Here is a 25,288-nt window from a genome sequence, read left to right on the forward strand (position 1 = left end):
ATTTGGTCCTTGTTCAACTGCCTCAAACCTGGGATGAGCTCCTGCACCTCCCCTGTTTCCTGTATTCCCTGGGCGTCGTCTCATACTTCCCCTTCCCTGCTGACCTCGCAAAAGAGGGCACTCAGAACGCCAATGCCCAGTCTCTTTACAATAAGCACACTGATCAGGGGACAAATTTGCTCGAGGAAGAGAGGGTACTCCAGGTGTATACATTGCACGTCCGCCTCTTCCACCTCCCTTAAATGGTGGACCATATACTTGGGCCAACATAACTTTTGTCTTTAATTCTTTAACCTTCTTATCCTCCCTGCCTTTTGCTTCCTGTTCCTGTCGCTCATAATATTGGGCCATGGTCAAAAGGGAAACTGGGGAAGACGTGGTCCAAGAACTCTCGCTAGCCTTTAAGCGACTAGCTACTTCCGGTAACATATTAGCAACAAACTTGTTGACAAACAAATGTTTACCTGTATCATCGGCCAATGACTGGCCGCTAAAATCATGGAATGTCTCCTCAAATCTTGAAAAGAAACCAGAAACTGACTCATCCTTTCTGTTTACAGGACACTAACGTGGTCCAATCTATTTTCTTAGAGGGTATGAGAGTCTTCAACTTAGTCACAATAGCTTTAGGAAGATCTAATATCTCCTTCTGAGGTTTCTGCGCAGGCTCTCTTTCCACATCTTTTTCTTCTAAAAGTTCCCAGGTATCACCAAATGCCACATTGTCATCTATTTTACGTATTATTCTCCACATATCAGGGGGCAGAATAAGCCCAAATAACATATTAATATCTGGCAAGGTCATAGTGCAGGAGCTTGATGGCTCCTTCCACCTCCTCATAAAAGGCGGCGAGATTTTTCCGGCAGTCAGGTAGAGCAGCCTTAAGAGCCATGACATCTGCTCTGCTCCAAAGAGTGTAAACCCAATTATATATAAAATATCCCTTTGCATCATCTGAAGTTTTATCATCATTTGTTCCCGCACCCTTCAGAGGAATATACAGGGGTGCAGATTCACGCATTGGTTTCATAGCAGCTTCACTACTACTGGGTTTGTCCGCATCTACCGAAGCATCTACTTTGTTTGCCTGAGATTGAACTGCTTCTGCAACATTATTTTTCCTAGCTAATTCTTGCTCCTTTCATAAACGCAATGTTTCATTTCGTAATTTAACCACTCGTCTAATCATATCAGGTAGGTTCGAAAAAATGAAAGTCCCATCTACTAACTGTTTATACTCAGTACTTATATCATCTGGCTCTGTTTCATTAGAAATATGCCGCCAACCATATATTACCTCCCAAGAGAATTTTTCTACGAAATAAAATTGGTCTATTTCTTTCCACTGTTAAACCATAGCTGCAAGGATCGATGCAGTGTTACTCCGACAAGCTTCCTCTCTAGCAGCAGTTTTTAATGTATCTTTTTCTGCTTTAGTCAAAGTAGAGCGAGTCTGACACCCACTTTGCTTGTCTTTATCTTTATCTTCTGAAGAAGAAAGCTCCTCGTCAGAAGCCTCAGCCTCAGGGGCACTTGGAGTGGGAAATTTATACGGGGGTGGGGGTCAATCTAATAAAATAGAATCATCATGAGGCTTAAGTGTTGGATAAATAGGACGTCTAATAGGGTATTGGCCATTTACCTCTAATCGACGTTCTCCATCTTCCTTTTCTATACTTTCCTTCATATCTTTGTCTTTTAATTCTACTGCTTTTTGATATATCGTTTTTCGCTGCTCTTTCTCTGCTATAGCTTCTGCTCTCTTCGCTCTCTCCCGGACTTCTTTATCCCACATATGTACACAATAAAACATATCCTGTCTACTTTTTCTTTTGAATAAACACTGCTCTACATATTGAACCTTTTTAGAATCGAATGACCCATTCACTGGCCATTGTAAATCAGACTCTTTCTTTGTGTTTTTGTTCCAGAATGAACCATACATCTCTCTATTTGGGGTCCCTGCCGGAGGAGCCGGCTGACTTTGTTCCAAAATTTTCTTGGTACCACAAGAGCAGCAACACCACTTACGGAGTGTGCTGAGAACAGGTATGTTTTCACAAGTATATGGAAAATATTACTACTTCAAACAAATATTCCAAAAGGAGAAAAATCTCCGCATTACCTGCCTTCAGTCTTTGCAAAGAATGAATATTAAAACTAAACCACAAAAACAAACCAAGCAAATCACGAGTGCCGCTTCAGCGACCTTACCAAACAGAAGTCTCCAACTCCCACCTGCCGATCTCTGGTCGACCTAATAGTCACTGCAGAATACGCCAAAGAAAGCCCCAGTCGAGACCGGCCACCACCGGTCAAATCGGGAAAACCGGAAAAGTCATGTCGGCTTGCAAAGACAAGGATATTCTCAGGCAGCTCGCATCCTCAGTAATATTTTGATCCTCCGTCGAGACCACTCCTTCAGACGGTCGCGTCTCCCATGGGGCCCCACGTGTTGGGCGCCAACTTTTGAAATGTACTCAAAAGTGAGCACACTGGTGCAGGGTCACCCTCTCGTCCACGGGTCCAAAGACAAACAAAATAGAGATCGGCACTGTAGTTGAAGTAAAATAAATCAAGTTTATTAATCACTCATGAGTGGAACCACGTCCACACAACACTCTCAAGTGCTGCAGGAGATAGTACACTGAACTCACAGACCATCGTCCTTATATGCTGGTTTTCTTCAATGTAAGTATAGGGACAGAAATGGAAATAACAAGTTTAGAAATAGCTATCAGCAAACAAGGGCAGACGGATGACCACTTGGTCAGCAAATAGGGAGGGGGAGCAGGAATGCTTATGGCAGCAGTAAACAGTCAACAGATAACATCTAAGACCAGGTGCACCGGCAGCTACAAACCCCAGCACGTACATTGCTTAGCCATGTCAGGAGGTCAACTAAAATAGATAACACAAGCAGAGTGAAAAGGCAAACAGCAGAGTACGAAAGAATTATGAAGGAAGCTAAATGGACACCACAGCCAAAATGGCTGCAGCGTATGCTAATGAAAATATTACACGTTTCTACACAACCTCCAGCTAGGGAGCTGACCAAAAAATGTGTCTTCGCAGGAGTGCACATTGGCGTTGCAATGAAGCAGCTGGATAAAAGAGATAAGTAGAAAGAGTGTCATACCATCCGGTGCGGCGGGCAGACAAACACCATATTAGGTGGTGGCCCTCTGTTTGAAGGGGATCAAAGGAGGCCAACAAGAAGGAAGAAAGCCCTTGGCACTGATGTTGATGTTAGTGAGGGCCATCGCACAGGATCCTCAAACGAGCACAGGCTGCACCGGCTTAACACCGTCCGTCTCCATGCTACGGGAGGAGACTGCAGCCTAATGCTTACCACCTCACCTTGCCACAAGCCCCTCCTGAAGGTTCCTTTCTCCCTCTTCCTCAATTGTCGGGAGGCAGGAAGCAGAGTCAAAGCAGATATCACTGCCACCTCCCTGCGCTAAACAGCATAGCATGGACACCTGCAGTGTGCTGATGATCCCCTGTTCAAAGGCATACTCTCTCCCCAGCAGCTCTGCTCCTCACTGCGTCGCCGCCGAGCCTCCAGCCTCCTCTTGGGAGGTGTTCGCGACCCCTGCCTGCAGTTTTCTCCATTACTCTGCCTAATTGCCCCTGGTAATGTTATGTTATTCCTACTCCCTGCTAATTGTGTCGTTACTGTTGACATAGACCATGTCGTGTTATTTCTTCCCTGCTAATTTGTAATGTTATTCTGTTGTCATGGATCCCCGTGGGAGTCTCTGTCTGTTGTACCCGTTTTTTTCCTCTCCGCCTCCATTCCGGCTGCTGCTGCCCCACCCCCCTCTCCATGACCGCTCCCGCCTCCCAGCTGCTCGTCCTCCCCCTTCCCTACTTATGGCGGCCGCTGCGGGGGAGCGTGAGTAAAACCTGACCCCTGGTCAAAGGCATACTCTCTCCCCAGCAGCTCCGCTCCTCACTGCGCCGCCGCCGAGCCTCCAGCCTCCTCCTGAGGGGTGTCTGAGACTCCTGCCTGCAGTTTTCTCCGTGACTCTGCCTGATTGCCCCTGGTATTGTCGTGTTATTCCTACTCCCTGCTAATTGTGCAGTTTCTGTTGCCATAGACCTGGTCGTGTTATTTCTTCCCTGCTAATTTGTACTATTATTCTGTTGTCATCGACTCCAGTGGGAGTCTCTGTCTGTTATGCCTGTTTCTTTTCTCCCCGCCTCCATTCCTGCCCCTGCTGTCCCTGCGCAACACCCCCCTCTCCACGATCGCTCCCGCCTCCCAGCTGCTCGTCCCTCCCCCCTCCCCTACTTATGGTGGCCGCTGCGGGGGAGAGCAAGTAAAACCTCCGACTTCTAGTCAAAGGAATACTCTCTCCCCAGCAGCTCCGCTCCTCGCTGCGCCACCGCCGAGCCTCCAGCCTCCTCCTGGTAGGTGTCCAAGACCCCTGCCTGCAGTTTTCACCGTTACTCTGCCTGATTGCCCCTGGTATTGTCGTGTTATTCCTACTCCCTGCTAATTGTGCCATTTCTGTTGCCAGAGACCTTGTTGTGTTATTTCTTCCCTGCTAATTTGTACTGTTATTCTGTTGTCCTAGACTCCAGTGGGAGTCTCTGTTTGTTGTGCCTGTTTTTTTCCTCCCCGCCTCCATTCCCTCCGGTGCTGCCCCTGCGGCCTCTCCACGACCGCTCCTGCCTCCCACCTGCCTGCTGCTCCTCCCTCCCCCTCCCCTACTTATGGCGGCGACGTGTGCAGCGGGGGCGCCGCGGGCACGCAAAAGGCGACCCTAAGGCAAGCCCGTCTGTGCCCGTCCACGACCTGACCAGCGCCAGAAACCCTGGATCTGCCACCATCCATCGCTACGACACCACCACCCTCCTCGCACTCAACCCTGGAAGACTCAGAGACTGCCAACAGGCCTCGCCGAACATGACCCACGGCCAGTTCTCCTGCCTCTACTGCCACCATACCCTCACCACCACCCTGGCCTCGAACACCACCGACACCAGCACCGGAAACACCCCAAGGTGCATCCTCCTCAACGTGCGCTCCGCACACAAACACGCCATGGAAATCTGGAACCTACTCGACTTCCTCTCGCCCGACATTGCCTTCTTCACGGAGATCTGGACCAACACCGCCTCCACCCCGGACATCAACACCGCCATCCCGGACCAATTCAAGATAAAGTGGAAGGACCACCCCAACCACCTGGGAGGGGGCCTTGCCATTGTCCACAAGAGCACCCTCCGCCTCACCACCTCCAGCGAAACCCTCCCTCCGCAACATCGGACTTAAACAACTCGTCACCACACCGACCCAATTCAATTCAAAGAACTTTATTCGGTTATTATTGAAAAAATAACCATAAAAGCACAATTTATATATCACATTAAAGTTCCACAATTTGAAATAAAATCGATAGATGGAGCTAAAAACATATAATAATCATATCACAATTGATTTACGGAATTTAAAAACATTTTTTAAAAACACAGTAACAGAGGCAATAGTGAATACATTGTCCAAATTCTGCAACGCCAGGAATGCAGGGCGACATCGTCTCAGTTCCAATCTTTTTAACACAGGAACAATCCATCTTTTTCTAGGTGTGGAATAAAAAGTGCAAAAAACCAATATATGTATAGACGACTGGGCTGACACATCATCACATGGGCAGTTACAGAGCGTTCTTGACCAGTCGTTTACCTCAGGAAAGCTCAAAGATCTATGCAGGATGTCCAGTCTGAGGCGCGTTAGCAAAAACCTATCATAATCCCTAGAGGTTAGCAAAATATATGGTTGTATATTTACAGAGATCAAAGTAAGGTGGTGTGCTACCACCGTGGTCTTGGCCATTTCACTCGTTATTCTGGATTCGCTCATGTATGACATGCATATATTTTTATACCCACAGGCAGGACACACCCTCGACCCCATCTTCGCTGCAGGAAACAGCGTTCACTTCCGCCACACAATGCAACCACCATGGACCGACCACCACTGCGTACATTTCACCGTCGACAAACCCAAGCCACCCAAACCAGCCCCACGCCCACACCAAAGTAACTGGAGCAAGGTTACCGACGAACAACTAAACCACACCCTCACCCGAGACAACCACACCTGGGCATCCGACACAAGCATCGCAGCCAGAGAACTCCACACTTGGATCTCCAACTGCGCCGATGAGCTCACCCCGCTATACAACCCCGACAAACAGCACCCCAGGAAAGCCGCCTGGTTCACCACCAATCTCCAAGAAGCCAGGCGCACCTGCAGACACCTGCAGAAGAACTGGAGAAACACCAAAACAACCGAAAACTACTCCACCTACATGAACGCCATGACAGGCTACCACAACCAAATCAGAACTTCCAAAAGGAACTTCATCCACAACAAAATCCTCGCCAACTCCACCAACTCCAAGGAACTCTTCAATGTCATTCAGGAATTCACCAACCCACGCAGCGAGGCCACAGACATCACCCCGTCCCAAGACCTCAGCGACAAGCTCGGAACCTACTTCCACCTCAAGATCAAAACCCTCTACGACAACTTCGTCGACCATCCAACAGATGACATAGCCGCCCCCTAAAGACACTAGCCTGCCCACCATCTCTAACTGGACATGATCACGACCGAAGACACCACCTCGACCATGAAAGGCATCTACTGGAGGGCCCCCACCGACCCCTGCCCTCCTCACATCTACCACAGAGCCTCGGCTGCCATCGCACCCGAACTGCAACGCACCATCAACACCACCTTCAAAACTGGCACCTTCCCAGACAACTGGAAGCGCGCAGAAGTCAGGCTCCTGATCAAGAAGCCCAAAGCTGACCCCACCGACCTCAAAAACTACCGGCCCATCTCGTTCCTCCCCTTCGCAGCCAAAGTTGCAGAGAAAACAATCAACAGAGAACTGACACGATTCATCAAAGAAAACGCCGTCCTCGACCCGTCCCAATCCGGATTCCGAAGCAACCACAACACCGAGACCGCCCTACTCGCCGCCACAGACGACATCCGCACCCTCCTGGACCAAGGCCATTCCGCAGCCCTCATACTACTCAGCAGCCTTCGACACCGTCTCTCATCGCATGCTAGTCGCCAGACTACACAACGCCGGCATACAAGGAACAGCCCTGGACTGGATCCGGTCGTTCCTCACCGGAAGAAGCCAAAGAATCAGACTTCCACCCTTCCTCTCCGATCCCACGGAAATCACCTGCGGAGTCCCACAGGGATCATCACTGAGCCCAGCCCTCCAACATCTATATGGCCCCCCTCGCACCCATCTTCCGACAGCACGGCCTCATCATCGTATCCTACGCTGACAACACCCAGCTCATCCTCTCCCTCATCGGAGACCCCACCACCGCCAAACTCAGCTTCCAGAAAGGAATGCAAGACGTCACAGTCTGGATGACCAACAGCTGCCTGAAGCTCAACACTGAGAAGACAGAAGTCCTTGTCCTTGGATCCACCCCTTCAGCCTGGGACAACACTTGGTGGCCGACCGCCCTCAGAAGCCCACCTACGCCCTCAGACCACGACAAGAACATCGGCTTTGTACTCAACTCATCGCTCACCATGAACCGACAGGTCAACGCCGTCACCTCCAGCTGCTTCAACACGCTCCGCATCCTTCGCAAGACTTTCAAATGGATCCCTCCTGAGTCAAGGAAGACAGTCACCCAGGCACTCATCACCAGCAGACTGGACTATGGAAACTCACTCTACATCGCTATCAACAAGTCCCTACTCCGCAAACACCAGACAACGCAGAACACCACCACCGCCAGACCTGTCCCCAGCATCCCACAGCACGAACACATCAGCAAACACCTCTGAAGACTCCAATGGCTCCCCGTGGAGAAAAGAATCACCTTCAAAATCCTCACCCATGCATACAAATGCCTACACAACAACTGACCCATATACCTCAACGACAGAATCAACTTCCACGTACCCAAAAGAAACCTCCGATCCTCCAACCTTGCACAGGCGGAAGATCCTTCTCTCACATCGCAGCCAAGACCTGGAACGAGCTACCGGCAGACATCAGACGCGCCCCCTCCCTGAAGACCTCAGGAAGACTCTCAAGACCTGGCTCTTCAGCTAACAGATCAGGGGATCCCCCCACCGGCTTGAGACCCCTGATTGATTGAATGATCCCGAAATTGGAGCTGCGCAGCCGATCTCTTCTGCAGCTCACGCCCCCAGCTTCCATTATCCAATTAGGAAGCATAAACAATACTTCGGATGGAGGGAGTGGTTCAATTGGTGCCACCCACTGCACTGCCCCATACTCTGTATGCGAATAGTGCTCTGCTGACCCCGAACTGGGCCATATCATAAGCACCCCATTAAAATCTAGCCTCTGCCATATTGTGTGGCCACACTCACCTCTAACTGACATCACTCTCCTCACTTGGGCCTCTAGGACAAGCAATAATCCTCGTCAGACCAGCACATGCGCAGCAGGTCTCTGACATCACCCACGTCGTCCAAAAAAAAGAAATTGCTTTATACGGGAACACGAAGCAGCAAGTACTTTTATGAAGTTGCTTCATAGTGTTCATTCTCTCTTTTGTATCCTCCTGCTGCTAGTATGGCCATGCCCCCTCGCCCGTTTACACCAGCAGCCACTGCTGAAGAGGGTACTCATTCCTTCTGGGGTGAAATGACGAGAAGGAAGCGAGGGTGTCGTCTGACATCAGGACCCAGGAGTACAGGAGTGGTGTGGGACACTTTGAAATTTAGTGACCTTTGTGGTTCACCCTGACAAGGATTATGGTTGCTGCCTGAATGGAGCTTCTACCCACCTCAACCAAAAAAATGCGTAAAAACACATCAACTGAGTTTTCAAATCAGTTTATGAGTTGAATAGGTAATATTTTGTACTCAAAAGGAAATTTATTTTGCATGATTTTTTACTAATGTAAGGTTCAGTTGTGCAAATACACCAATCTGGGTGTTAATTAACATATTTGATAGCATAAAACTGTTTGTTTTAGTTTACATTTTCAGTGCAGCCACAATCCCTTCCCAATAAAGGAGGCACCGGTCTCTATCACAATACATATAAATAACAGTTTACAATAAAATAGGCAGCATTATTAATATTGTTGGAGGAGTTTAGTGTTACACAACATATGGAAACAAAGGCTACTTATTAATGCTCATTTCATTAGTACAAAGATCGCACAGAGGATTGTACCAAGTTCTAGAAGGCTAGGTAGAATTTCAAGTAGTCTGGGACTAGGCCAACGATGTTTTATAGATTTGTTAGGGATATTATGTCATTCTATATCACACACACCACTGGGTATGAAATCAAGCCTTTATCATGGCATACTACAAATAGATCCTTAAAGGTTTGAACTATACTAGACACTGAAGCCGCACTGCCCCAAGGGCACAGATGAGGCACTCCATCAGTGGCTTGTGCAAAGCAATGGAATAGGAGTCCAACAGGCTGTTAAAAAGTATTAGATAATTTCTTCTCTCAAACTCTGTGTAAATTTAGATGAGAAACCTAGACGTGAAACAGCTCGACAATGTAATTTGCAATGTTCTCAGCAAGGATGCATCACTTAGTGCTAAGTCTCAGAGATACGATTATCTGACTGAAGACAACAATATAAAATAACATAACAAAGGAGAATTATACCTGTAACAGTTATTGGAGCTCGCAACAATCTCCACTAATGACAAGTAAAAAGTCCTTTACAAACAAAGGAAACAAAGAACTTTAGCTGTGTTCATCCTGTACCTGTGGGAGACTTGGGAAGAGGTGAATAACATGAGGAGTCTGATGACACCCGACTGCTACAATCATCATCATATGACTGCAGCAATTCTTCTTCATAGCCGTTGCTGAGTCTGTCTCCGTCTCCAATATCATCATGTATTATCCTCAGCACCTGGGGTGCCCATTCCCTTTCAACAGCTTGCATGCGCCTGTCAAATTTAAAGTGAATACATAACAAAGATTTGTTTGCATGCAAAACATAGACAGATTTTACCTTGACAGTAGTTTGACCAATATCCGCACAGAAACCATCTTACCCTTTGAGCCACAATATAACAACACCCAGTGCAGTATTACCACGGGACCTGTTTCTGATTTATATCAGTTTTCAGATGACCTATGACCTATGACTCAGCTGATGGCACTCGAATTAAATCGTACTGCAGAGCGGTGCAGGCATCTACTTTAACAGGACCAATAAAATAGGTTGTGCCGTTTGACTACCACCCTTGGATTTCACGGACTGGTCGAGTATTGCCTTTTAGCGAGGTTACTTTATGGGTTTGCTGTGCTTTGTGTTAATAGCTTGTTACAGATCTCTGTGAATGCTAGTGACATCAGGGTTGAACAAAATATTTTCTAATGGAAAGGCATGCAACACATTAATTAAAAACTAGGCTCTTAATGAGAATGAGAAAACATCAAGGAAATTGTTATCTGAGTTATAGTTTGGGATACTGCCTGGCTGGCAGGTAATAACAGGTTGCATATTTTTTATTATAAGAACATTTTATTGTTTATTTGGATTTGTCTACTGTACGTCTTCATATGCATATTTCATGCGATAATTTTATTTCGGTAGAATGGAATTTGGAAGTACTTTGCTCTGATTGTCTTTTTTTATGACAGAGAGAGAAGCAGCTCTCATCTTCTGAGATAGACTGTGACTGTGGAGAGATATCTGTAAGAAACATTAGTAGTGATAGGTTCCTTACCTTAGAATAACCCCCAGGCGTCAGACTGGATCCGGAAAGTTTTCGTCAGCAGTACCCCTGCGCGTTGGAAGGTGGCGTTGTGCGGCTCCGCGTCTGTCGTCGGCGTCGTGGTGGTGGTCTCCGGGATGACGTTGTGGCAGCTACTTAGCTGCCGCCCTCACGCGCTGACGTCAGTTCTGTACATGACTTTCCGCGCCAGAAACGCAGAACCATGCAAGATACTAACCACTGGTGCCTTGAAACTAGGGCCCTGAAAGGGATGATCTTAATCCTAGAAATCAGTTTGCAGAACGGGGAGGATAGGTGTGGCGGTAAGGAATGTATCACTACTAATGTCTTACAGATATATCGTTACCGAAGGTAAGTAACTTGTTCATCTGAAAGAAACACATAGTGATAGGTTCCCTACTTTAGAATAAATACCCCAGCAATACTAACCCCGGTGGTGGGTCTGCGAACCAAGATCACACCAGGAAGTCTTGGAAAACAGAACAGCCAAAGAAGCCGTCTCTCCAGACTTGGCTGTCCAGGCAGTAGTGCTTAGTAAAAGTGTGCAGCGAGACCCACGTAGCTGCCTGACAGATGTCTTGCAGGGGGACACCACGTCCCAATGCAGTAGTGGCTGCTGTCGCCCTGGTGGAATGAGTGCGAAGCCACAATGGAGCTTCCTTTTTAGCAAGAGAATAACAGGCTTTAATACACAAGACGACCCATCGGGAGAAAGAACGCTTATGTACGGGCGACCTTTCTTGGCGCCAACGTAGCCAACAAAGAGCTGGTCATCCAACCGATACTGTTGTGTGCGGTTCAAGTAAAACGAGAGTGCACATTTTGGGTCCAAACGGTGGAGCCTCTCTTCCTCTCTAGAAGGATGCTGAGGCGCAAAGAAGGTGGGCAAAGTGATGGTCTGCCCGATGTGAAAGGCAGTGACAACCTTTGGCAGAAAGGATAGACGTGTTCTGAGCACAACCTTGTCCGGATGGACAGATAGAAAAGGAGTTTTACAAGAAAGAGCCTGGAGCTCACTCACTCTCCTAGCCGAGGTGATGGCAACCAGAAAAGTAGTCTTCAAAGCCAGCAGACGAAGAGGACAGTTATGAAGAGGCTCAAACGGGGCGCACATTAAATATTTAAGAACGAGATTCAAGTCCCACTGTGGCATTACAAAAGGAATAGGAGGGAAAACATGAGTAATGCCTTTGAGAAATCTATTTACAACAGGGGACTTGAAAAGAGAGGGCTGATTAGGGAGCCTGAGAAAGGCCAAAATAGCAGAAAGATAGCCCTTGATAGTGCCCAGAGCAAAGCCCAGCTGGGCCAAAGAAATAAGGAACAGAAGAACTTCAGAAAAGGGATCCACAGCCTTTGCTGTGCACCATGCCACAAATTTGGTCCACCTGCAGGCGTATACCAACTTAGTGGAGGGACACCTTGCTGCCAGAATGACATCACAGACTTCAGGAGGCAAGTCAAAGGTAATCAACTGCCGCCGCTCAATCTCCACGCAAAGGGGTGGAGGCTGAACAGGTTCGGATGGAGGACTGTCCCCTGCTGCTGTGACCGAAGATACTCCCGAAGAGGCAGTCGGATCGGGGGATCAATTGTCATACTGAGTAGCTTGGGATACCAAACTCTTCGAGCCCAGTCCGGAGCCACAAGAATGACTTGGGCCCGGTTGCGCCTGATCTTCTTCAGCACTCTGGGCAGAAGTGGTATAGGCGGAAAGGCGTACAACAGAGCGCAACTCCACTCGTGATGAAAAGCGTCGCCTAGCGAGTGTCACCTTGAAAATTCATCGCACAGAATTGCTGACATTGCGCGTTCTCTTCGGTGGCGAATAGATCTAACCAAGGTTCTCCCATTGTCGAAAGAGACCTTGCGCCACGTCCGAGTGAAGACGCCATTCGTGATCCATCATGCACCTGCAGCTGAGTTCGTCTGCCCTGGCGTTCAGAGAACCTGCCAGGTGTTGAACCACCAGAGAAATGCCCTGCTGTTCCAGTCATGTCCAGAGGCGCAGAGCCTCCTGACATAGGGTCCACAACTCCACCTCGCCCTGTTTTTTTTCAGTACCACATGGCGGTGGTGTTGTCTGAGAACATCTGCACTACTCTCCCTTTGACACAGGGAAGGAATGCCTTCAGGGCAAGTCGGATCGGCCGGAGCTCCAGAAGGTTGATATGGAGCCGGGACTCCGCCGGAGACCAGAGGCTTCTGATCTCCACCGCTCCCATGTGGCCGCCCTATCCCAGGAGGGACGCATCCGTCACCACTGTGTGTTCCGGTTGGGGGAAGGGAGAGGGATCTGCCATTGACCCAATGCCAGTTCATGAGACACCACTGCAGTTGTTGTGTAGTGCCCTCCAAGATCTGGACGTAGTCAGACAGGTTCCCCTGATGCTGTGCTCACTGGAACTTCGGGGCCCACTGCAGAGCCCGCATATGCCATCTGGGATGTGTGACCAGCAAGATGCAGGAGGCCAGGAGGCCCAGCAGCCTCAGGGTCATCCTGACCGAAACCCAGGATAGAGGCCGAAAGATCGGAATCATAGCCTGAATATCCCGGACTCGCCGTTCCGGAGGATAGGCCCGGAACTGCATCATATCCAGATCTGCACCGATGAAAAGGAGCTTCTGAGAGGGAATCAGGTGCGACTTCGGCACATTGATGGAGATCCCCAGAAAATGCAGGAGGTCGGCCGTAGTCTGGAGGTGGGAGACGACCGTCTGGGCCAAACCAGCCTTCAACAGCCAGTCGTCGAGCTAGGGGAAGACTGGAACCCATGATCTGCGCAAATGAGCTGCGACCACCGCCATCACTTTTGTGAACACCTAAGGGGCACGGGTAAGGCCAAAAGGGGAGCACGGTAAACTGAAAATGCTCGTGGCCTACCGTGAACCGCAGGTAACGCCGGTGGGCCTGTAGGACGGGAATGTGGAAATATGCGTCCTGCAAGTCCAAAGCTACCATCCAGTCTCTAGGGTCGAGAGCAGACAAGACCTGAGCCAGAGTTAGCATCTTGAACTTTTCCTTCCGGGGGAAGCGACTGACGTCCCTGAGGTCCAAGATAGGACGCAGGCCCTTGTCCTTCTTGGGCACCAGAAAGTAGTGGGAATAACAACCACGTCCTACTTATGGCGCAGGAACGCGCTCGATGGCCACCTTGGCCAAGAAGGCCACGACTTTCTGTTGAAGAAGTGCCAAGTGATCCCCGACATGCGGCGGTACTGGGGTGGCATGGCTGGAGGGGTAGTCTTGAAAGGGAGGGAGTAGCCCCTTCAGACTAATTGTAAAACCCACTTGTTCGATGTGATGGTGCTCCAATGGGGGAGGTGATGGAGAATCTTGCCGCCCACTGGCATTTGATGGGCCAGAAAGATCAGACTAGGAAGGTTTTGGGGCAGTGGTGGCCGGGGTGGTTGTGGACTGATATGCCCGCTGGCCCCCTGACTTGCCTCTGCAGGTCCCACATCCGCGGCCGCGCTGAGACTGCTGCTGCGGCACACCCTCCGTTGCCACGAAAGGAGCGAAAAGCAGAAGGTGGAGGAGGGCAAGTGGCTGAAAGGCCCAAGGACTTGGCCGTAGCCAGCGAGTCCTTAGAACGCTCCAATGCACTATCTGCCTTGTTGCCAAAAAGGTGAATGCCATCCAAGGGCATGTCCATCAGGGTGTTCTGGACATCCCCCGAGAAGCCAGTAGTCCTCAGCCAGGCGTGGTGGCGGAGCGCCACTGTCATGGAAATCGCCCTGCCCAGCGAGTCGCCGGTGTCAAGGCCACATCGTATTGTGAACTTGGCTGCATCTCTCCCATCAGCAATAGCCTTCGAGAGCACTGTCTGCGCCTCCTCAGGACACTGAGGCTGCACCTGCACCACCGTATCCCACACAGAGTGAGAATAATGGCCCAAGAGGCATGCAGTGTTCACAGACCGCAGCCCTGAACTGGCCGAAGAAAAAATCCCTCCCAGTCCTCTCCTTCCTGCGAAGGCTGATGTACAGGCTGAAAATAAGGAGGCTGGACATAGTGGTAGAAAGCCCCCATCGGTGTCAGAATCGGCATCGAGAGACGCCATTCCGGCTCCGTGTCCATGTTGGGGCGGAAACCGGGGGCGACATCGTCCGGAGCCACGGGCGACGTCGGAGGTGGTGCCGGTGGGGTCGACGTCGGTGGAGGTGTAACGAGGTCAACCGGCATCGACCGGGATCCAGGCCTGGATCCTTGTGGGTCCTGCGGTGCCGGGGCTGGTGCCGATAGCGATGCCGGAGCGGAGCTGCCGACAGTAAAGGGCGAGGAACCCCAGTCGGGCCCGCGGGGCCCAACGGCCCAAAGAGGCGGGCCATGGCTGACATCGGAGTCGCCGACAGACCCAGGAAGGACGAGTAGGCCGACGGCGACACTGTAGGCTCCGCCGGAGCTGCGGGGGAGGCACCACCCACCCCCTCAGCCGCACGGGCTAGGTGAAGTCGTCGAGCGATGACGCTTCTTCGACTTCTTTTGCTTCGTCTTACCTGACCCCGAGTGCGAAGACTTCGATCCAGGAGAACGATGGTGATGGCATGGTGATGGCATCGCGACTGGTCCCTCGACCTCCCACGGGACCGGGACCTTGAGCGTCACGGAGCCGACTGCCAGACCTCAACCAACTTTCGGGACCGCTCCCGCAAAGTCTTCGGCACCATGACCCGGCAGTTGGGGCACGATTTGGGGTCGTGGTCGCGTCCCAGGCAGTAGACACACACGCGGAGCGGGTCCGTCACCGACATCATTCGATGATAGTCTCCACAAGACTTGAAACCGGGCATCCCAACGACACCAGGAGTCGATCGACTTGAAAAAACAGAGACAAAAATCCTAAAAAAAACTCAGTCAAAAAATGACTGGGGGTACCACTCTCTCCGGACCTGTGCTTGCTGGCACGGAAAAAGAAAGAACTTCAGCGTCCACGACGCCAACGACAGACGCGGAGCTGCACAACGCCACCTTTCGACGCGGAGGGGTACTGCTGACGAAAACTTTGCAGATCCAGTCTGACGACTGGTGGTTATTCTAAGGTAAGGAATCTATCACTATGTGTTTCTTTCAGATATCTGTACTTAACAGAAATACTTTTTGGAGTCTTTCTGTGCATTAGGAGCTTTGTCTACATGACTGAGGGACGAATTAGAATTTACCATAAGATCTTTGGAAACTCAAGGATTGGTTTAGAGGAGAGCTATATAATAAGTGACTCTTGTGATAAAAAGCCGAATATCTGTTTGCCTCTAGGACAGTTGAATTGCTTTATTTTAAGTCCCTTAATGATTGATGTCCATCAGACGAGCCTCTGCCTATGCCATCCGGTCTACAAGGGAGCTGTCGCATCTCGGATGGCTTTGAAACCCAATTTTCACCCGATGCCAAATCTATTGGATTCACTTTAGAAAGCAACTACGCCCTAAAGGACCACCCTGTCAAGACAACAAAGACATGGTACCAGTTCTCTCTAAAGTGACACCCTCCAAAAAAGTGACACCAGAACTGTTGTTCAAGCCTTACTCTCTCGCACCTGTATGGTGGGAAATCCCTGCTCCATGGTCTACCAGACTCCACAATGGCCCCCTTAAGGACATCATACTGGTCGGAACACGTGTCATCCAGGTCCAAAGGCAATAATTATTACATTACCCCCATCCTGAAGGAATCCCACTGGCTTCCCTATACAGACCATGCTATCTTCAAAACAAGCTGTATCATATAAACATCCATAACAACAAGCAACCCAAGATATCTTGCTGACAATCTCACGATCTCCTTTGGCTCTAAGCACCCTCATAGCACGGACATCATCAGACTAGAAGCAAATGTAAAAAAGAAAATATAACACAACGCCTTCTTCGTCTATACACCCAGGACCGTGAAAAACATCCCCATTTCGAATAGGGCCGCTTCAATTTAGAAAAGAGTTGAAGATGGTCTCTCTTTAAAGAATACTACATCATGAAGCAGTAACTGGACACATCAGTTCTAAGTATACTGCTATCTCCCAATCACTTATTGACAGTATTTTCCCTTTTGCCATGTATATAGCTATGCTGCCTTTTAGCTCGGTTCAAACTATACAAAACCACATATGTCCATAGTCTAGGGCCCGAAACAGTGGACAGAAGATACTCGGTCTAGGGTGACTGACCCACTAAGTTTGACATGAAATACTCCCATCCATGTGTGGCAGACTTTCATCAAAAGGTAGTGTCTGTACCAACAGTTGGTTGTAGAAACTCCAAAATCCTCTGCTGCTTTGTCAGTATTTCCGTCACTTTTTTACCATACAAATTGCTGCTTCAAATGGGAAAGAAAGCCACAAGGGTGCAAAATCTCTGTCCAGGCAGTGCCGAACTGAAAATGTGACAGAATTTCCTTCATAATTTTGGAGGAAGATGTACATCTGTCATAATGGCAGTTATAAATTTGGCCATCAAAATTTTAACTTAGCCTAATAATCTAGAGAGAAGTATGACAAAAGGACATTATCTAAATGTATTTGAGAAGCCTAAGTGAATTGTGGATTGCTGAAAAAACAAGAACTGTACAGGAGAAGGAATTAAGAGATTGTGCAATCCTTTTTCCTAAAAGAAGGAAAAAAACACTGATTGACAATTGCTATATGGTCAAGCAATTGCGTGATCCAAAGAGCTACATGACATTCCCAATTTCTGATTCTCATAGCAGCATGGGGGCACTTGTGTTTTGGCATTTTTGTAGTAAAACCATACTGGAATATCGCACTAGGGTGTAGTACTACACCTAGATGATCCACTCCATCTACTGTGATACCTGATGCCACTCACATATCAAGCCCGCCAAAATACCTTCTTCTCCATTGACACTTGCCAACATGACTACCTGGCACCACTCAAGAAAAAGCAAGTGAGTTTACATGTTTTTACTTTTGTTACAGTTACTCAACTCTCAAGTGTTTTGAGCCTCTCATTCTGACTGGAAATGAGTCCATCATACAGGGATCAAGTTTTTTTTTTACTGGGACACAGTCTCACTCTTTGAGACCTAGAGGAAGTTGGTCATGTACGGTTCACTGTTTGTACTTTAGAGGTCTTATGGAATACTAAGGCACAGTAATGGAGGAGGGGGAAACGGGGGAAATACTAAGTATCTGACATGGCCAACCTACCATATTTCAAAATTCTAGTGGTGTCAGTGTTTTTCCCTCTACCGTCTACATGGCAGGAACTGCTTCAGTGAAAATAAAAAGCAGAATGGTGGGTTAACCATTTTGTGGCAGTGTTATAGATCTCTTGGCACTTTTTTGTCTTCAGCAAACAAAGGTCCAACTTGGGGATCTGTCTTCATTACAAAAAAAAATGAATGCACCTGACATGCTAGAGGTGTTTTGCCAGTGTACTTTTCCTGCCTTGGACTGCAGCGGTGTACATGGCAGATCCAAACAGGAAACAAACAGGATATGGCGGTATCAGTGAGGGATGCAAGATATTGACAGCCTGAACAGTCATCAAATTCTGGGAGTTGTCCCATTATCACCACTTCTAAATAAATGTGAGGGTATGCGTGAAGTCCAGATCTGTAAGTTCATCAATAATTAATTTAGCAACCTCAGCTAGGACTAGTCCTTCCTGTACGTCAGGCCTGATTGATCAAACAAGTTGTACATGACCTTGAACTTGGGATAGAAAAAGGGGCCTGGGTAATATGTGATAAGAGTCATAGTTCAAATTCATAGCTCACAAAGTGGAAAATTGATGGATCATGCACTGCCAAATCGATGGCTGATATGTGAGCAAACTGAATACTTAACATTTTCTGCCACATGATGATTTCTTAGAAAATTAAAGGTTTAGATTTTTCAATATTCATTGTCAATGTTAATTTCTCATATGCTTGAAAACTCTATCAATCATATGTCAGTAAATTCATGAATAATATGCAGTCAGTTCAACCTCCTCACTAAACCACCACTGTTTCTGTACAATAAATAAAAACCTTACTGGGCATGCATCTCCCTCCAGGTTTTAAGCTCCGCAAAGATGTCTTCCTGATTGGTATTTGCCACATCACACATAGGCTCAGGGTTGGGTCCCAGCGGATTCAGTGTGCTCACTGAGGAAGACTAAGAAAATAAAGTAAGTCAGTGAACATTTCCCAAGAAGATTTCAGATTAACCAGAGAGACCATAGAGAACATCACTCTGTAGTCCATTCCTACAAGACTTTGCATGACAACCGGTGTTCCAAACCGGCGCTGCATTACATCACTCATTCCCTGGACCAAATCAGAACAAAGGACTCTCTCCACGATGAAGACACCTATACACCAGTGTGACAAACGATAGCCAAGGGAGACCTACAATGGGTGGGATATAGCTATATCTGTATCTTTGAGAAAAAGTAACAATGTGAGAAGGCCGACATGCATTGGCACTTTAATACAGTTGTGCAACAGTTTTAAGGCACAAAATAAAAAGTTTGGAAATACTACTACGCTTTAGTTGTTTCAGACACTGCATAAAGGTATATCTAGAACATTTATTGGCATTTGAACAAACAGCATCAGCAGAATGTTTGAAATTGTGCTAATTCTTGCACTGTATATAGTTATAGATAACCTATGCTTTATTGTCACTCTTATTCCTGTTACACCAGGAAAATAATTTTGTGGGAGTTTCCTACCCAGTAACAAAAATGCTCTATGTAGATGAGAGCATAGTCTTACTTACCTTCGGTTACCCTCTTCCTCAAACTCTGTCTCACTGCAGATTCCTCACCTTAACTTAACCCCAATTCAAACTCTATCTGGAAACTTTAAAGTAGTACTCCTTTTGGATCAGGACGCCGTGGTTGTTCAATTTACCTTCCCCACGGGCCCACGGCAGCGTGGGTGTTGGAGATTAAGGGAGGCGGTGCTCCATAAGGACAAGGTGATCCAACAGCTAACTAGCTGCATTCAAGACTACCTTACACACAACGACACGCCTACCACACACATCACCACACTCTGGGAGGCGCTGAAGGCTGTGCTACGGGGGGAGATCATAGCTATCACTGCAGCGGAATATAAGGAGCGTAAAGAGATACGGGACTCTTTGACTACGCAGGTACAGGAACTTGAACGGGTTCATAGTAGAACAGGGGCGCCGAGAGTCTGGCACCAGCTTAAGGCTGCTAGGGCACAATTAGCTAGTCTGGATCTTGACCGGGCAGAATACGCAGCGCTGCGACTAAAACATGCTTTCTATATCGGGGGGGACCATACAGGGCGCCTCTTGGCAAATAGATTATGGGCCCGTAGGCAAAAATCGAAAGTTACCTCCTTGCGCACGGCAGGGAACCGAGAGGTCACTGATGATCAGGACATCGCAAACACTTTCATAGAGTTTTACGAGAAATTGTACATGGCAGAGCCGGCTCCTGAGTTCGCAGTGCTGGACTATCTCCAGTCGGTCTCTATTTCTCCGCTTACCCCTACTATGTTGGATGCCCCCATCTGCGCGGAGGAGGTGATCACGGCAATTTCGGGCCTTAAGGTGCTCAAGTCCCCGGGCCCGGAGGGCTTACCGGCCCTTTTTTATAAAAATGTTTGCCATATCCTCGCCCCGCTCTTAACGAGACTTTTTAACACTTTTGGGGATGGGACACCTATTCCAGCCGCAATGACAGCAGCGGCTATAGTAGTGTTACCCAAGCCAGGCAAGGAGGGGCAAAGATGCAGGTCATATAGACCAATTTCCTTGTTAAATGTGTATTTTGGGGGGGGCGTGGCTAGGCGCCCAAGGAAGATGGCGGCATCGATGTGAGTGCTCCGTTCGTACCGGAGCTCACCGGCGGTTCGCGCTTCCAACGCGCATAATGGAAAGTTACCTCTGACGTCGGAAGCTGCCGGGACTGCGGTGAGCCCGATTCTGGTACTGCGGCGGCCCTGCTTTCAACCCTGGTGCCCTTCCAAATCCCGGTCGCGGCTCTACACTGGCCGCGGCCAACATTTTGTTTTTCGACTCTCCTGATGTTTGCATAACAGCCCCTCAGAAATGCGCTTCAATGCGTAATGGATGTCTGGCTCCCTCGTTGATTTTCTAATGCTCCTAGTCTCTACAGCTATTACAAGCAGGCGCTCCAGGTGACTTTTTGTCAGTTTTGTTGGCTTTCACACGGAATTAATTGACAATCTCCTGTTCTCTTCACCTCTGGCAGCCATCTTATGCCCTCAGCCTGCATTTCATGACATTGTGACACTCCTGTTTCCTGCTGTTTTTTTTACTTTCCCCCTACCCTGGCACATCATTTTTTCTTTTTTTTTTTCTCTCGCCAACTCCTTCCATTTACTCCTTTTTCGCCTCTCTACATTTTTAGGATCCCACAAAGCATTTTGTTCTTTTTTCAGTCGGGCAGAGTGTCCTTTGTGAACCTGCGTTCCTCAGATACGTTGATGGCTGATTTTTCCAGCAAGTCCCAAAAGCGCAATTATATCAAAAATTCCAGGCTTTTTACGGAGCTGGCTCATTTAGAAGCTTCTCAGCATTTATCCACCAGCCAGATGTCGTCGACCATGGAAGCCTCTTCACAGCCTTCAGTAAAAACGACGCCTAAGAGGTTAAAAAAAGATCCACCTTGGTCACCTAAATCCTCTTCGACCATTTCGATGGAATTACTCCTTGAAGAGATATGCGCACTGCGTCCTTTCATGGAAGAAACCAACGCTAAGTTGCAGGTCTTAACTGATAACTTGGCCTCGATGGATGAGAGGATGACGTCGGTGGAACGCGATGTCTCCTCCCTTCAAGATTCTGCTGCCAAGATCACCCACATGCACACGCAGGTTTCCTCTCTCCAGAAGCAAGTGGAGGACTTGGAAAACCGTAACAGACGTAACAACCTTCGTCTTTACGGCCTGGTGGAGGGCTGCGAGGGAAGTGATCACATCAATTTTTTTAAATCCTTTCTTCCTAAACTGTTACACCTGCCTGAGGATCCCCCGCTTAATATCCAACGTGTCCACAGACTTGGTCGTGCTTCCTCTTCCTCGTCCACGTCAGTGCAGCCCAGGGGCGTAATAATGTACTTTCTGGAATACACAGATCTGTTGAATGTTCTCTCAGCAGCCAGAGCCTCCCCTCGCCTCACATGGTCTGGTTCTACCCTGTTCTTTGCGCAGGATTACGCCAGAGGCACAGCAAACCGTCGTAAAGCCTTCTTGGACATGAGACCTGACCTCCGCTCCATTGGTGCCAGATACGGTCTCTTCCATCCCTGCTTATTCAAAGTCACCTACAATAACAAGACTACGACGTATGAGGAGCCTGCGCGACTTCGGAGTTTCCTGAATTCTTGTGGCCAGGCGGCCATGGAGCTTTCTGGGCCTTCCTCTTTCATTCCACCTTGACTTTCTCTGCTGTTATGCTACGTTGTCTCCATTTTTTATGCTTGCTGTTTTCTCTAATTCAATTGTTCTTAGATTTGCATACTCTCTCGTTGAGTCTATGTTTCCATTGAAATATAGTTTACGGTTGTTATAGCTCTTTGGCTCACCTCATTCACTGTTTGTTTTGCTCCCCTGTCATTTGACGTCGTCCAATCTTACTACCTTTTTTTTTTTTCCCTACCATCACAGATCATTGTTACGCGTTCCGTCCTGTTCCTCTGGTTGAGCGTTTCACTCACCCCGAGTGCCCTGCCTTTTCCAGTTGGTCCTACCTCCCTCCCCCCGTTTCCACGTACGTCCTTGCTTGTCCTTGATCCCGATCGTATCTTCCCTAAACTGGCCTTCGTAAGTATTTCTTATCCCTTTTTGGACATGTTTGTTTTCGTTTTGTTTTTCTTCCTTCTGATATCTCCCTTTCTGTTTTCAAGTTTATTGGTGTCAATACCTCTTTTGCGCTCTTCTTCCTCTTCTTTCTTTCGTTTCTCTCTCCTTCTCATCGTCTACTGGCTCCCTTGCTCATATCTCCCTTTTCTTATCTATTTCACTCCTTTGTCACTTCATTTCTCGTTTGGCTCATACATACACTCTTCTCCTTTTGACCTTCTCTTCTTTTGTCCTGCTTGTTCATTGATCTCTTTGCGTATATTCCTTTTTCTCTTTTACTGGACCTTACCTTTCAGTACTTCTGGACTTCACTTATTCTTTTCATTGATCTCGGCAATGTCTCTGTTTCCTTTTATCTTTATGATCTCTCTTAGTCTTTTCTTGCTCTTCCTTTTCCTGCTCTTCTTAGTTCTTCCTTATTCTTATTTCCTCTCTTCTTTATCCTTTGTTCTCACTTCTTGCGAGGCTTTTTCTCGATGTCTCACTCTTCCTTTGCTATATTCTTTTAATAATCCTTAATGTCTATACGCATTGTTTCTTGGAACGTCAAAGGTCTTCATTCTCCTATTAAGAGACAAAAAATTCTCTCTCATTTAGCCAAGTTGAATGTAGATATTGCCTTTTTACAAGAAACCCATTTGTCTGATGTCGAAGCTGCTAAGCTCAAGAGGGGTTGGGTGGGCGATGTATTTTCTGCTCCTGGCGATGGTAAGAGAAATGGTGTGGCTGTGTTAATTCGTAAATCCCTTTCTTATTCGCTTCTGTCCTCGGAGTCAGACCCTGAAGGCCGATGGTTGTATGTCAAACTTTCCTCGAAGGGCACTCCCTTCTCCCTTTTTAACATTTACGCACCTACGGGCGGTGACCCTGCTTTTTGGCGCACAATGGCCCCCCGTATCTCTGAATACGTTGATGACAATTTTATTTTGGCAGGAGACTTTAATCTACACCTTGATCCCTTTTTAGATAGGAACTCCAAGGTATCTTACATCCCTAATAAATCTCACAAATCGTTTGTTCAGGCAATATCCCAACACAAACTCATTGATGCCTGGCGTTTATGCAACCCCACTACGAGAGAGTTTACCTTTTACTCTCCGTCCCACCAATCACAGTCCCGTATTGACTATATCTTTCTTTCCCATCATATCTCTCAGTCCCTCACTCACGCCGATATTGGCCCTATTTTGTTTTCTGACCACGCCCCTGTCTTGTTTAACATTGATGTCTTACCCAAGTCCAATGGACCAAAATGTTGGCGCTTTAATAATACCTTACTTCTTGATCCTAAATTCACCACCTCCTTTGTTGAATTCACCACAGAATTTTTTGCCATTAACGACACACCCACTATGCCCAAGCATACTATTTGGGATGCTTATAAAGCTGCAGCCAGGGGTTACATTATCGATCATGTGACTAAAAAACGTAAGGCTGCTCGCAAACGTGCTAGTGATCTTCTCCTCACGATTAAAAAATTGCAACATTCTTTCTATACCTCCCATTCGCAGGAAAGTTTGACTACTCTTATTGAAGCCAAGATGCAATTTAATAAACAGTCCACTGATGATGCTTCGTTATATTTGCTGAAATCGAGTTCAAAATTCTATGGAGGAAAGAATAAAGTGGGGAAGATTTTAGCCAACTATTTAAAAGTTAAGCAACATAAATCAAACATTGAGTCCATCTATGATGTTAATTCTGTTTTAAAACATACTGATGTTGATATTTTAGAGGAATTTTCTCGTTTTTACTCCACACTTTACTCTTCTGAAACTTGCCCCACTCCTCATTCACTTGCTACCTTTTTCTCCACTATTCAAGCACCTCCCAACTTTCCGTTTGATTTATCTATTCTTGAATTGCTCATCTCTAGTTCCGAATTACAGACTGCACTTCAGTCACTTAAGAAAGATAAAGCCCCGGGTCCAGACGGATTTACAGTTGAATTTTACCTGCACTTTTCTACATTTTTACTACCTAGACTACATTCTCTTATTGACTCTTTTATTCTCAGCGGTACTTCCTCCGGTACTTTCTCGGATGCCCATATATGTATCATACCCAAAGAAGGAAAAGACACCCAGCATTGCAAGAATTATAGACCAATCTCCTTGGTTAACATTGATTATAAGATCTATGCTAAGTCCCTGGCCTTAAGACTTGACCCCTTTCTTCCCGAGCTGCTGGGCCCGGAACAATCTGGATTCGTCAAGGGTCGTTTCATCTCGGATAACACTAGACTTTTATTTAATATCTTGTCCAAATCATCACGTTTCCAAGGCTCCTTAGCGGCAATCGCTTTGGACGCGGAAAAAGCGTTTGATAGAGTAGAGTGGTCTTTCCTTTTTTCCGCTCTTCAATGGTTTGGGTTTGGTCCTAATTTTATTTCCTTTGTCTCTTTCCTATACTCCAGTCCCAGAGCAGCGGTTTGCGCTAATGGTCTAGTCTCTCCTTTCTTTAATCTAGGCAGAGGGGTCCGTCAGGGTTGCCCCCTTTCCCCCTTCCTCTTCAATCTGGCTTTAGAGCCATTTCTCTCAAAACTTCGCCAAAATCCCAACCTACATGGTTTCCAAACCTCCCAAACAACCATCAAACTTGCTGCGTATGCAGATGATATCCTACTTTTTATGTCTAATCCTACCATCTCTATTCCCGCATTTTTATCTGAAGTTCATGAATATTCCCAAATTTCTGGCTATAAGTTGAATAATGACAAATGTGAAATTCTACC

The 25,288-nt window shown here is 47.5% G+C and overlaps 1 protein-coding gene across 1 annotated transcript in view; it reads right to left on the reverse strand.

The window, feature by feature from the left end:
• Nucleotides 1–25,288, reverse strand: part of LRRC56 (leucine rich repeat containing 56) — a 943,429-nt gene that overhangs the window by 156,089 nt on the left and 762,052 nt on the right. The window contains exons 12-13 of the mRNA XM_085644809.1: nt 18,744–18,865; nt 9,769–9,956 (exon numbers count right to left, since the gene is read on the reverse strand). Coding sequence (XP_085500935.1) covers nt 9,769–9,956; nt 18,744–18,865 — 310 coding nt within the window. The remainder of the gene's footprint in view (nt 1–9,768; nt 9,957–18,743; nt 18,866–25,288) is intronic.

This window comes from Triturus cristatus, chromosome 3_1 (assembly GCF_964204655.1).
Source record: "Triturus cristatus chromosome 3_1, aTriCri1.1, whole genome shotgun sequence".
Classification (NCBI taxonomy): Eukaryota; Metazoa; Chordata; class Amphibia; order Caudata; family Salamandridae; genus Triturus; species Triturus cristatus.